The sequence below is a fragment of the Balaenoptera musculus genome, chromosome 13 (genome assembly GCF_009873245.2).
Source record: "Balaenoptera musculus isolate JJ_BM4_2016_0621 chromosome 13, mBalMus1.pri.v3, whole genome shotgun sequence".
In the NCBI taxonomy this organism is placed as follows: Eukaryota; Metazoa; Chordata; class Mammalia; order Artiodactyla; family Balaenopteridae; genus Balaenoptera; species Balaenoptera musculus.
The window spans coordinates 29,116,296-29,129,043 of record NC_045797.1 but is presented as its reverse complement, the minus strand read 5'-3'; the positions used below and the strand labels follow the sequence as shown (position 1 = coordinate 29,129,043).

The 12,748-nt window shown below is 58.4% G+C and overlaps 1 protein-coding gene across 18 annotated transcripts in view; it reads left to right on the top strand.

The window, feature by feature from the left end:
* DYSF (dysferlin) overlaps positions 1-12,748 on the top strand; it is a 233,524-nt gene that overhangs the window by 111,687 nt on the left and 109,089 nt on the right. For all 18 annotated transcript variants that reach the window (XM_036872978.1, XM_036872992.1, XM_036872988.1 and 15 more), the window contains 8 exons: positions 339-531; positions 2,592-2,747; positions 6,326-6,457; positions 6,542-6,708; positions 7,510-7,624; positions 7,913-8,018; positions 8,274-8,416; positions 10,136-10,309. In XM_036872978.1, the coding sequence (XP_036728873.1) occupies positions 339-531; positions 2,592-2,747; positions 6,326-6,457; positions 6,542-6,708; positions 7,510-7,624; positions 7,913-8,018; positions 8,274-8,416; positions 10,136-10,309 (1,186 nt within the window). The remainder of the gene's footprint in view (positions 1-338; positions 532-2,591; positions 2,748-6,325; positions 6,458-6,541; positions 6,709-7,509; positions 7,625-7,912; positions 8,019-8,273; positions 8,417-10,135; positions 10,310-12,748) is intronic.

Here is a 12,748-nt window from a genome sequence, read left to right as displayed (position 1 = left end):
GACCCACTGGGCCTCTGGGGACGTGCAGTCAGGTGGGCAGAGGGGACTCACACGACTGGAGGCTTGAGGATAGGTTCCAGACAGGCAGCCCCAGAATAAAGGGCTGGGGCGCTTCAGAGCAGGAGGCATGCTGGCCAGTGTGGCTGCAGCAGGTTTCCTGGAGGAGATGGCTGGAGGAGGCACCCAGGGCACACGCCGCAGCCAGCAGGCAGGCTGAGGGTGTGAGGCCCGTTGGGGGGGGCCTGTGCACACGTGTGTACGTGCTCGCCTGCACCTGGGCCTGGGCGAGCGCCGGGCTCCTGCTCGTCGGGCACATGCCGTCTGTCTGTCCGTCACAGCCAACCCCTGGGTGATGTCCAAGAGACGCCCTCCGCCACCCACCTGGACCACTACCTGTACCGCCTGCGCACCCGTCACCTGAGCCAGATCACTGAGGCGGCCCAGGCCCTGAAGCTCGGCCACAGTGAACTCCCCGCCGCCCTGGAGCAGGCTGAGGACTGGCTCCTGCGTCTCCGTGCCCTGGCAGATGAGGTAGCTGACCCTGAGAGGGGCCTTCCTTCCTGCCTGGAGTGTCAGAACTGGGAGGGACGTGGGGAAAGTCTGGACCATGATCCACACTGGCTCCACTGCTGGGTAACCTTGGGCAGGTGGCTTAACCTCTCTGAGCCTCCGTGTCCCCATTCACAGAAGGAGGCCAGAGGATGCAACGGGATACTGGGTGTTGTAGGGCCCAACAGAGCCTGGCATTTAGTAGGTGCTCGATATATGCCCCCAAATGTGCTCGATAAATGTGCTTAATAAATGCTGCCAAAGTACGTCAGAGACAGAGCTGGGACCAGAATCCAGGGCTCCCGGCTCTAGGTTCAGTGCCAGGGTCTGCTCCCCCCAGGGACCCAACTCCTTCTCCCCACCAACCTGCCTACCCCTGGCCTCAGACCTGCCTCTCATGGGACCCTGTGTTTCCTGCCCTTCTGGATGCCCCTGAGCCCCAGGCCTGAGGTGGCTGCACCTGCAGTAACTCTGCATCTACACCCCGACCCCTGTGCCCCCATCCAGCTCTGCAGGGAAGCAGGCGGGCCGCAGATTTGTCCAGAATGAGGAGAAAGGTCTGCTCATATGTCACAGGTGGACACAGCTGCTGCCCACCCTGGCCAGAGCCACCTGGGACCCCCAGGGAGAGGGATGGTGAGGAAGGATCTCCCCAGAAGGAGTGTGCAGAGAAGGGCAGGGCCTGCGAGTGGCTTCTGGGGGAGCGACTTGCTGAAGGGGAGAAGGGGGTCCAGGAGGTGGAAGGGGTGCTTGGGGGGGGGAAGCAGCCTGAAATGTTGGTCCCTGAGAGTCAGCTTTGGCTCGTCCCCAAGCGGGGCCTTGGACGTGTGGCCGGTTACCTGGGGGCCACTGTGTCGCTCAGCCCCAGGACGACCCCTGGCAGTGGCTGTGGACCATCCCCTTGGGCGGGTCACAGGCTGCCTTCCACGTCTTGGCCCAGACCCCGGAGCTCTCACGCAGATTGTGTTATGGCTGGGAGTGGTTAAGGTGAAACGGGTGCTATGGACTGTGAGGGAAACCAGAGAGAGCCTTCCTCAAATTGGAGTGTGCGTCAGAATCCCCCGAAGGGCTTGTTAAGACAGGGTACAAGCCCCACCTGATCCCGCATGTCTGGGACGGGGCCTGAGAATCTGCATTTCCCCCGAGTTTCCAGGTGGTGCTGCGGCTGCTCTGGGGACCACACTTTGAGAACCCTTGGTATCGTGGTTAGAAACATACACTTGGAATCAGAAAACCCTGGTTCCTAACTTCTTTGAGCCTGAATTTCCTCACCTGTGCCTGCCTCTGGGCTTGCTGTAGGGATGAAGCGACACAGCCTAGGAGGTGTTGAGAGAGGGTGCCAGCCATCAGCTCTCAGCAGGAGCCTGGCTTTGAGACCCAGCCCCGCCCCGCTGACCACACCGCTCTGCAGCCTTGGGAGCAGATGGGCTTAGCCAACTGGCCGCCTCTCCTGAGCGTGGCAGCTGGGAGCAGCTCTCACGCCTAGAGGCTCGGAGGGGCTCAAGGGTCCTGCAGTCTGGGCTAGTCACCATTTTCAGAGCCCAGTGTCAGCAGGCCCAGAAAAGGGCCAGACCCCCAGGGTCCCCGCTGTTAGAGGGAGGAGGGATCGTGTGTCCTCTGGGAAGGCGCACCCCTTCTGTGGATTCGCTTCTGCTCTCAGGGGTGAGGAAGGGGGTGACACCTTAAGTGTATGTCATCTCCAGGGTCAAATCAGATCCTCCGATGTCTCCCCACCGGGAGCCTCTATCTACCCCCCCAGTGGAGGGGATCTAAGGACTTGGGGCTCCAGGCAGGAGTGTCTCTTCCTAGAAAACGTGAACCCAGCTTAGTGAATTCCTGGCGGGCTCCTCGTGTGAGCCAGGGGCAGCCTGGCGCCCTATCCCTGGGGGCTCAGAGCTGCTGAAGACAGGGGTGCCCCGCCAGCCCTGGGAGGTCAAGGGGGCGGCTGCGGGTGGGAGCTGGGAGGAGAGGCCTGGGGAGAGGGGGCTGAGGGTGCGGGCTGGGCGGTACCATCTCCACCCTGACTGCCACCCTCTCTCCAGCCCCAGAACAGCCTGCCTGACATCGTCATCTGGATGCTGCAGGGTGACAAGCGGGTGGCGTACCAGCGGGTGCCCGCCCATGAGGTCCTCTTCTCCCGACGGGGCACCAGCTACTGTGGCAAGAATTGTGGAAAGCTGCAGACGATGTTTCTGAAAGTGGGTTGTTTCTCCTTAAGTCATGGTCATACTTTCTCACCCCCAGGGTGGTCTGCTCTCCTTCTGTCTCCCCTCCTGTTCTCTGTCAGACTCCGAGTTTTTAGACTCTGCTCTTGGAAGGGACCGAGGGCTTGCGTAAAAAGACTTCCCTTCTCCCCTCTCCCCACAAAGTCCCTAGACCCCATGCACCTGGTCTGGAAAGGGAGCAGGTGAGAATTGGAACCAGGGGTGCTGGGAACGAAGGAGGGGCTGACTCCCGAGGCTGTGCTCCCCTCCAGCCAGCTCCCTGGTGGGGGGCCTCAGCCCTCAGCTCCCACCGCCAGCCTGTAGGAGCCCGGGCACAGACTTGCCTCCCCCCTCCCCCCTCCCCCCTCCCGAGGGTTTGGCTTCAGGTGGAGCCACACGTGGGTTCAGGTTCCTCCCCGGGGGAAGGCTGGGGTCTGGGCACCGGCTGTGCCTATGGCTCTGCTCCATCAGAGATCTGGGAGCAGATAATCTGTCCCTCCAGTCACCCCCCCCCCACCTCTCCTGCCCTTTGTCCTCCCGCCATCTTCTCTCAGCCTTGGGGGGTGGGTAACAGGGAAGTGAGCAGGTGCCTGGAGGCCCCCGTCCTCCTCTCTGGGTTCATGTGGGGACACAGAGCCCAGGCTGCTTGGTCGGGACACAGTTCGGGGAAATCTGAGCTGTGGCTCTCGCGGCCCAGGGGAGCGTCCCGTGGGGAGGGCCGTCCCTCACCACGCATGGCTGACTCCAGATGGCTCCGCTGGCATCGTAAACTGCCTGGCCTTCAACGCTCCCTTCCCACGTCTCTCTTCCCATCCACACCAGGACCTCCTTCCACCTCACCTCTTCCATGAAGTCACTGTGGACTAACCTTAGCCTCGAACCTCTGAGTGGCTATTGGTCGACCCGTTCGTACCCTGACCAGTCATTCTTGCTGCCCCCTGAGGTGGGCAGAGGAGACAGGTTTCGAAGGCCCGGAGCGTGCGGACAGGTTGCAGGGCTGGCTGGAATCCTGTGTGGTCTTGGGCAGATTGTCTAGCCTCTCTGAATGCTGTTTTCCCACCTATAAAACAAAGATCGGGCTGCCCTGATCACAATTTTGAGGATGGAATTAGGTAACACAGGTCAAGGGTCTGACTGGAACTAGGTGATCAGTGAATGTCAGTGTTTTTCTCCTCTTCTCCCTTTTTCCTTCTGGGGAGCTCCTTTGCCCCCTGGGGAGAGGAGGCTCTACCAGCACCATGACTGGAGGCCAGCGCAGGGCCAGGGATGATTAGATATCTGCGTTTGGGTCATTGGTACTTCAGAGGAGAGCTGGCTTTGCCTAGAAAGAGGTCGGGGGCGTCAGACAGCCGGCTGCCCCTCCCACCTCGGGCATGTTCCTTGTGAGATCCTAACCTCCTAGCATGCTGCTTTCCTCCCTCCCAAGCCAGCTCCTTGCCTGGTAGGGCAGATGGGAAAGGAAATCAAGGAGCGGCCACATCTGAATGGGGTTAACTAGGGAGGGCTGTCAGGCTACAGTGGAGGTGGGGCTGCAGGAGTGGGCCCGGTGGATGCCCGTGAACGGGATCAGTCTCTGACCTCTTGGCCCTGCAGCCTCGGGGAAATGCAAACTGAAAAATTTCCCTGATCCCGAGCAAGGAAAAAAAAAAAAAGATATAGGATTGTTTCTCGAAGTCTTCCCCACTGAGTTTATGAGCCCCGCCAGTAGCTCCTGAGCAAGCTCTACAAAAATGTTGGCAGCAAGCAGAGACCAAGAAAACATTGGTGTTTCTTAACTTAAACCAAAGTTGGAAAAAATGAGCACCAGCAGAGAGGGAGAGGAGCCCCAAACTAGACATTTCTTTATTTGCTGTTGCTATTTTGGGTCCAGCAGGCTGGCCCTGTCTGGGGGAGGGCAGGGGAGAGACTGGGGGCGGAGGGAGAAAGGGGGGTCAGGCATTCCTGCCATCTCCCTGGGGCTGGTGGTTTGGAGGGGAAAAGGCTGCTAACCATCCCAGGAGAGAGGACACTGAAGTGAGCAGTCATGGGGAGGTTTCTGGGGGGTGACACTTGGGGTCAGGGGCTCCTCCAGGCTTCACCGAGGATGAAGCAAAGGCAGAGAGGCTGGATGAAGGGTGAGACTGTTGATGCCTTGCCATGACATCCCTTGCTGATCCTCTTACCCGGCCTGGGCTCTCCCTCCGGGGATCCAGGCCTCCTCTACCAGTTAGAGAGCCCTTAGCTCAGCCTCCCTTTCCTCCTCTGAACCCACCAAGACTTTCTCGTCTCATTCAGCTCCATGTCCCAGGGGAGACACTCCTCTAAGCTCACACACATGAAGCCTGGGTAGTTAATGTATTACTTCCTCTAAGGGACTGTGTGTTATTCTAAGAGTGAGGCACTTCTGCTCTTCAGGCCATGTCTGACCCTTGATTTCAGTCAAATGGTGAAGCAGTTGTGGAGAATAAATTTTTTATGTTGGGTTGTTGTGGTTATTCCATTTTGGCAGAGCTTCTGAAAGTTTCAGGATAAAAAGCAGTTGAAGACCAGTGAATAGTGGTTAACAGGCTGATAAGCACTTAAAAGGGTAGGGATATCATATGATACACTAACATCCAGCCAACCCCCCCCCCGCCACCGAAAAAAAAAAAACTGAAAATGAAGGGAGAGGCTTTAACCTCCTCCCCTTTCAGACCTTTCTATCTCTCTTTTAAAAAAAAAAAATAATTAATTAATTTATGTTTGGCTGCCTTGGGTCTTCGTTGCTGCGCGCGAGCTTTCTTTAGTTGCGGTGAGCGGGGGCTACTCCTCATTGCGGTGCGCGGGCTTCTCATCGCAGTGGCTTCTCTTGTTGCGGAGCACAGGCTCTAGGTGCACAGGCTTCAGTAATTGTGGCTCGTGGGCTCTAGAGTGCAGGCTCAGTAGTTGTGGCGCACGGGCTTAGTTGCTCCATGGCATGTGGGATCTTCCTGGACCAGGGCTCGAACCCGTGTCGCCTGCATTGGCAGGCGGATTCTTAACCACTGCGCCACCAGGGAAGCCCAGACCTTTCTATCTCTTATAAAGACATGTTCTAGAACTGCACCATCCAATACGGTAGCCGTATGTGGTTATTTAAATTTAAATTAATTAAACTTAAATAAAACTAAAAATTTAGTTTCTCAGTCACACCAGCTACATTTTAAGGGCTCAACTGCCACATGGGGTCAGTGCATTGGACTGTGCAGATATAAACCGTTTCCACTGTAGCAGAAAGTTCCATTGGACAATGAATGCTATTCTAGAAGAGAACAGAAATGAGGATGTGGTGGGAGAGGGGAGAATGGGGGCTCCTGGTCTAGACATGGCTCGTCTCTGCAGAGAGCATCTAGATGGGGAGGATGCAGTCTTCTCCTGTGATGGGAAGGAATCTTGGCCGGTGGGGGGGTTTCTTAGTCATACACCCCTCTTCCATGAAATTCTGATAAGTCCTCCAACGGAGCACATACCTGATGGGGTGTCAGGCTGGTATGCTCAGGCCTGGAGTCTCCCCCAAGTCGAGACGTACTGACCCTGAAGGGGATTGTGGGTTTCTCTCCTTCTCTGCTACCCAGTATCCAACAGAGGGGGTGCCCGGAGCCCGGATGCCAGTGCAGATTCGGGTCAGGCTGTGGTTCGGGCTCTCTGTGGATGAAAAGGAGTTCAACCAGTTTGCTGAGGGCAAGCTCTCCGTCTTTGCTGAAACCGTGAGTGCCTGACCGCCTGCCCACCCTACCCCCGGCCCCAAAGCTACTGCAGCCCCACTCACTTCTCTGTTGCTCACTCTCCAGTATGAGAACCAGACCAAGCTGGCTCTGGTCGGGAACTGGGGCACAACGGGCCTCACCTACCCCAAATTTTCCGACGTCACGGGCAAGATCAAGCTACCCAAGGACAGCTTCCGCCCCTCAGCTGGCTGGGCCTGGGCTGGAGACTGGTTTGTGTGTCCAGAGAAGACGTGAGTCGTGGACAGGGAGGGCTTGGGGACCCCGTCTGCCCCAGCCATTTCTCTGAACGGGCCTCGGCTCTATTCATACCTCTGTCTACTGCCACTGCCCCCACGCTGGTCACAGCGACTTCCATTTGAACTCTCCCGGGACTGGGGGATCACGAGGCAGCGTTCTTTTCTGGAAGGGTTCTAATGATTGGAAAGTCCTTTATGATTAAGCCGAAGCTGGCCTCCAGTGGACTTTGCGTCCACTGGTTACGGCCTTTTCCTCCAAGATACCACAGGAAGCCCGCTCTCTTCTCTGCGTGTTAGTCCCTCCTTTAGTGCCCCTCAGAAAAGCCTCGTCCTTCTCCATCTACATCGCCATCTCCCCCTCCTCCTCTCTCTCTTTTCCAGTTTGGTTGATATTCAGCAACTGTTTGTTTGGTTTTTTTTTTTTTAACTTTTTAAAAATTGAAGAGTAACATATATTGTAGTCATGTACTCAAATCTTAAGTATATAGCTCGGTAACATTTTACCTTTCTACAACTATCTATTGAGCTTCAACTACCCACTGGGTTTTCGACGTCTTCAGTTGGCTTCCCTTTCTCTTTCTTTATCTTGGTGGTGACTTTCTCTTCTGTCTGCAAGTGTCTCCCTGGGTCTCCCCTCGACTCGCTGCCCCTCCTCTCTCTCCCCTCATCTCTCTTGTTGTTGGCTGGGGTGAGGCTGACACAGGAAGGTTGGCCCAGGCTCTGGGGTGCTCTGCTGGGGGTTGTGGACGGCCGGGGGTCTCTTCGGCAGAGGCTCTGACCCGCCCCCGCCCATAGCCTGCTTCATGACACCGACGCGGGCCACCTGAGCTTCGTGGAAGAGGTGTTTGAGAACCAGACCCGGCTCCCCGGAGGCCAGTGGATCTACATGAGCGACAACTACACGGACGTGGTAAGGGGGTGCTCTGGGGGCAGGTGGGCTCTGCTTTCCTGGAGGCCTGGACATTTGGGCCCAAGAGGGGCCTGTGACTGAAAGAAGAGGAATGTTCTCCCCTGCTCCCACATCCCCAGCGTCCATGCCCTGGTTTCCAGAGGGACAGTGTGTGAGGTCTGGCAAGGGTAGGACACCGAGCCCGAGTCACACGTGGGGCTTTAGAATGTATGTTGTCAGGTTGCATCTTCTCATCTTCCCTGATCACGTCTGTCTCTTCTCACGCTCGCCTGGCCTGTGTTACCCTAGAACGGGGAGAAGGTGCTTCCCAAGGATGACATCGAGTGCCCGCTGGGCTGGAAGTGGGAAGATGAAGAGTGGTCCACGGACCTCAATCGGGCCGTTGACGAACAAGGTGGGCAGCACGTGGAGCCCAGTGAGCACCCGGCAGACTCGCGAGGCGTGCCGCAGCGGGGCACTGTTGAGTGCAGGCCCCTTGGGCCTGGGGTTCTGGCCTTCACTGGGCTACTTCATCTGGGGGACTTCCTGGGTGAATCCTCACTATAAAGTACAAATTGGGAGTCAGTGGCCACTTGAAAGTCTGTGAATGTACCCCAAATGGAGAGACGGGGAATGGCCAGGCAGTGAGTGATGGGCACCTCTCCCCCAGGCTGGGAGTACAGCATCACCATCCCCCCGGACCGGAAGCCGAGGCACTGGGTCCCTGCTGAGAAGATGTACTACACGCACCGTCGGCGGCGCTGGGTCCGCCTGCGCAGGAGGGACCTCAGCCAGATGGAGGCGCTGAAGAGGGTGAGCCCAGTCGGTGGGGGTGGGGTGGGTGGGGGGATGGGTAGGGGTGAGGCCCTGGGGAGGGGAGGCCAGCTGGGCACAGGTGCACACCTCTGTGCAGGGGACATGTACAAGGCACACAGGCTCACTCGAGATGCTCGCAGATCGCACCCAGCACTCACACAGATGCTCACGGACAGAAAACACCCAAATGCCCATGACCAAGCCAGGGGATGCACTTGAAATTCACGCACAGACCTGGAAGGTGCAAAGGCATACCTAGAGTGTGTCTATGGCTAGGTGTCCGAGGGGCAGAGTCTGAGACAGGGACTCGGCTGCCTGTAGTTTATGGAGGCAGTACTCTCAGGGGTGCCAGGAGCAAGGATGTGGTCTCAGGCAAAGTCAGCTTTGGCTTGAGCTGTGGTTTGGGAAGGGGCTCAGCCTGGAGCACCACAGAATCCTCCTCACCAGGCAAGGGGGCTGGGGTGTGTACGGTCTTAGCCGTCAGTCATTGGCTGGGGGTTGCTGGGGGCGTGCTGGAGGGAGCCTGTTCCCTCCAGCACGGCCAGTTCCCTGGAGAAGGGGGATGCTGGTCAAGGGGCTTGGGTGGGCTTGGTCAGCATTTACCAGAGGGCATGTACACAGTGTGAGCACACATGCCCACGGCCGTGCCCAGATACTCTTGGGACACAGACAGGTGCAGAGTGAGCTTGTATGAGCACACAAGTGCCTGTACCTGCTCCTGGGGTCACACAGATGCCCGTGTCGTGCACAGCCTCAGGGCCTGCCTCCCTGGAACCCTCTTGGCCTGCGTCCTTCCTCCCCAAGCACGCATTGGAATTTTGGCTCGAGAACTAGGCCTCCCCCAGTCCTGGAGTAGCCTTTGGCATTACCCGAGTCCCTTCCTCTCTCCTTGGTCACAGTGAATCTAGAGAGGAAGGTCACTGGGTCCCAGGAGAGGCAAGGCTTTTGGGCAGCAGGCTGTTCCTGGTGGCATGAACCAGACTCCACTCTCCCTGTGAGGGCACCCAGGGGACAGAGGCAAAGCCTTGCCTGCTCCCTCACCACCAGCATCGTTCCTGGAGAGGGACGCAGCTGGCCTCCGGAACTGGCACTGTCACCGAGCTCATGGCCTGGGCCTGACCTGAGGATCATCTCAGGTCACGAGGTGGATGGGAAGGGGCCTCCGGGGCTCCCCCAGGCTGGGAAAGGACCCCTTGAGAAGAAGTGCGGGGGTCTGTCCACACTGACGTAGGCCTAGCCTCATGGAGAAACAGCCTGGGGCTGGGAAATGGGCTCTTCATTTTGCCTCTGAATTGCAGACCCATTTCCACTTTTATAAGTTGGGATATGAAGAAGAAAAAGGAAAGGACAAGAAAACCTTGGATTCGTGAAATCCACCCAGAATCCAAATAAACAAACAAACCGAAAGCCCAGTGTTTTCATCACTGGGCTGGTGTTTTCATCACCTACCTTCCTTTCTTGGCTCCTTGGACCTCCCCACAGCCTAGGGAGCCTCTTCTCCTCCTGATTTCCTGACCCGAGGCTCTTGTCACTGCGGAAACTGCTCAGAGCCCCCTCCTCCGGGCGGCCCTCCCAGGTTTTCCCACCTGGAGGGTGATGGTGTGGGGTGTGTGTGGGGGAATCGTGGAGGGCAGGGAGGGCACAGCTGGAGCCCAACCCAGGACTCCCCGCCAACCTGCCAAGTGGCCTCTGAGTCTGCCCTGTTCTCCCATGCAGCACAGGCAGGCAGAGGCGGAGGGTGAGGGCTGGGAGTACGCCTCGCTCTTTGGCTGGAAGTTCCACCTGGAGTACCGCAAGACAGACGCCTTTCGCCGCCGCCGCTGGCGCCGCCGCATGGAACCACTGGAGAAGACGGGGCCTGCAGCTGTGTTTGCCCTCGAGGGGGCCCTGGTACGTGGCAGTGGTCATCTTGGGTTGGTGGGGTGCAGCGTGGTCTCCCAGGGCTGTTCAGGGCTGACGCAGGAGAGGTGCAGAGGACCCCGGGACAGGACTTTGGCTTCAGTCCTCTGGGGTTGCGTGTGGGGAAAGTGGACACCAGTCTGGGTGTCCTCCTAAAATAAAATAGCTCATTTCTTGGCACCAGAAGACCCACTGCTTTTTTGGTAATCGAGAAGGGACCAGGGGAGAGGGCCCCGGCCTTTTGATGGTCTGACTTGTGACGGGGGCCAAGGGACCTGGCTCTTCTTGAAGAGGCTGGCTGGCCTGGGGAGTGGGTCTGGGAGGCTTTGGCCCGGTCCAAGGGAGTAGCCTGAGAGGTCTAGTGACCCTGAATGTCCTTGGTTGGACATGAGTCCTCCTGAGAGGAGGCTATCTTATGGGCATCCTCGGGAATTTTGGGGAGAGATGTGCCTCAGAGATCAAACCCCAGGCTGGCTGTCCTGCCTCAGAGAGTACTTCCCGGAGCCAGTGGAATGGGGGTCAGGTCAAGGTTATCCAGGGTCAGGATGATGTGTTCCGCAAAAGAGATGAGCAGACCCTTCCTGGACAGTCTGAGTGGGGACATTCGGGGCCAGGAGGTAGCCTGTCCCCCACTCTGTTGGTGCGGGGGCTCCGAGCATCGGGAGTGAGATGTCCGGGAGGAGACACCTTCTCTGACATCCAGGTAGGACTGCCCGTCCCCTGAGGGGGCTTTGGGCTGTGACACAGGGGAGCAGGTCCCACCAGCTTCACTGGCTAATGGAATCTGCGTGTGTCCGTGTGAGCCAGCTGTGTGTGTGTGTGTGTGTGTGTGTGTGTGTGTGTGTGTGCGCGCGCGCGTCCATATGAGCATTTCGTCTGGGTGAGGAGCAGTGGGTCTTAGCCCTCAGCTAAGGAGTACAGTGGGGCAGGCCCCTGACCCGATGGGATGGCTACAGAGAAGGGAGTTGAGGCTGGCAGTGGCCCCAAGGGGTAGTGGGCAGGGCCTGGAGGTTCCATCACTCCCAGGGGTGCCAGTACGGGAGAGGAAACCCTCCGGGGCCCAGATGATGTCAGAGGCTCTGGAGGGAGCCCCTCCTGGGTCTTGGGGGCCAAGTGGTGAGGAGGCTGGAAGGAGACGGCAGAGCTCTGGGCTCTCTGGGGCCCTGAGCTGGTGCTCAGGTTGGGGTTGGAACTGCCACCCAGGCTGGAGCAGCTGCAGCCGGGAGTCTCCTTGTCCTGTCAGAAGGGGCCTAGCTTGGGCACAGGGCAGTGCCTGGGGGAGGTTGTGTGGTTCCAGCTGAGGAGTGGGGAATAAAGACCTCAGCAGGCCTCAGAGGCAGGGCCAGGTCTGAGGGTGCTTGCCCTCTAAGGAGCCAGGACTCATTTTCATCCGACGGAAATACAACCAAAGTGGGCTGAAGAGAGAAAAAGAGCTTAAGGGCTCAGATTGCTGGGAATCTGACTCACCGAGGTGAATCAGGCATTAGGCCTGGCAGGAACTAGGGGCTCACACAGTGTCCCCGACTCGCTCCTCTGTCTTGGCCCCGTTCTCACACTGGCTCTTTCCATGTCGTTGGCAAAGATGGTGCCTGTGACAGAGGCTGACGCCACCTTTACAGCTAGCACAGCCCAGCGGGCATCCTCTGTTTCCTCACAGCTGGAGACCCCAGAGCGGAGAGTGCACTTTCTCAGTAGTGCCAGTACTGTCTCGTGTGCGATTGACTGGCTCTGCTTGGCCCCGTGCCCACACCAGCCCCTGAGCCTGAGGGCGAGGAACGGAATGTTCTGAATGACCGTCCTGGGTCACGCCCCTTTTTTGTGGTTGACAGCCCCACAGGCTGGGGAGAAGAGCATCTGAAAAGGAAAAAACCCCAAACGGTGGTGGACACAGAGCTATAGATGACGACTACAGGACTCTTCTCTTGAATGAGCAGCAGGGAACAAGTGTGGGTTGTTGAGCGGAGGAGGAGTGCTCTGGTCAGAGCTGGGTTTTAGGGCCATTAATCAAGTAGCCGTGGAGGATGGCAGGGGACGGAGAGCCTCCCATCAGGAGACCATCAGGATCTGGGAAGATGTGACCATCTGGGGTGGGAGCCAAGGGACCGAAGTGGAGGGAGGTGGGGTAGCAGGGCTTGGGGAGGGAAGGGTCAAGTGGGCATCAGAGGCTCCGCTGGGTGGACGGCAGGGCCGCTCCCATCGCCAGGCCACGGGGCGGGTTGGGCCTGGGGCTGCGATGAGTTCACGGTTGGCCCTGGCAAGCGTGACACACACGGTGAAGTGCTGTAGGAGGAAGATGGATCTGACGGCTGCCTGGCAGGCGGCCCCGGGGCGGGGAGGCTGGGGGCGTGGGCGCTGAGCATCAGCTGTGAGGCGAGGGGGCTGGGAGGAGAGAGGGCGCAAGGCCGGAGGTGCCCAGAGACCCGTGGATGG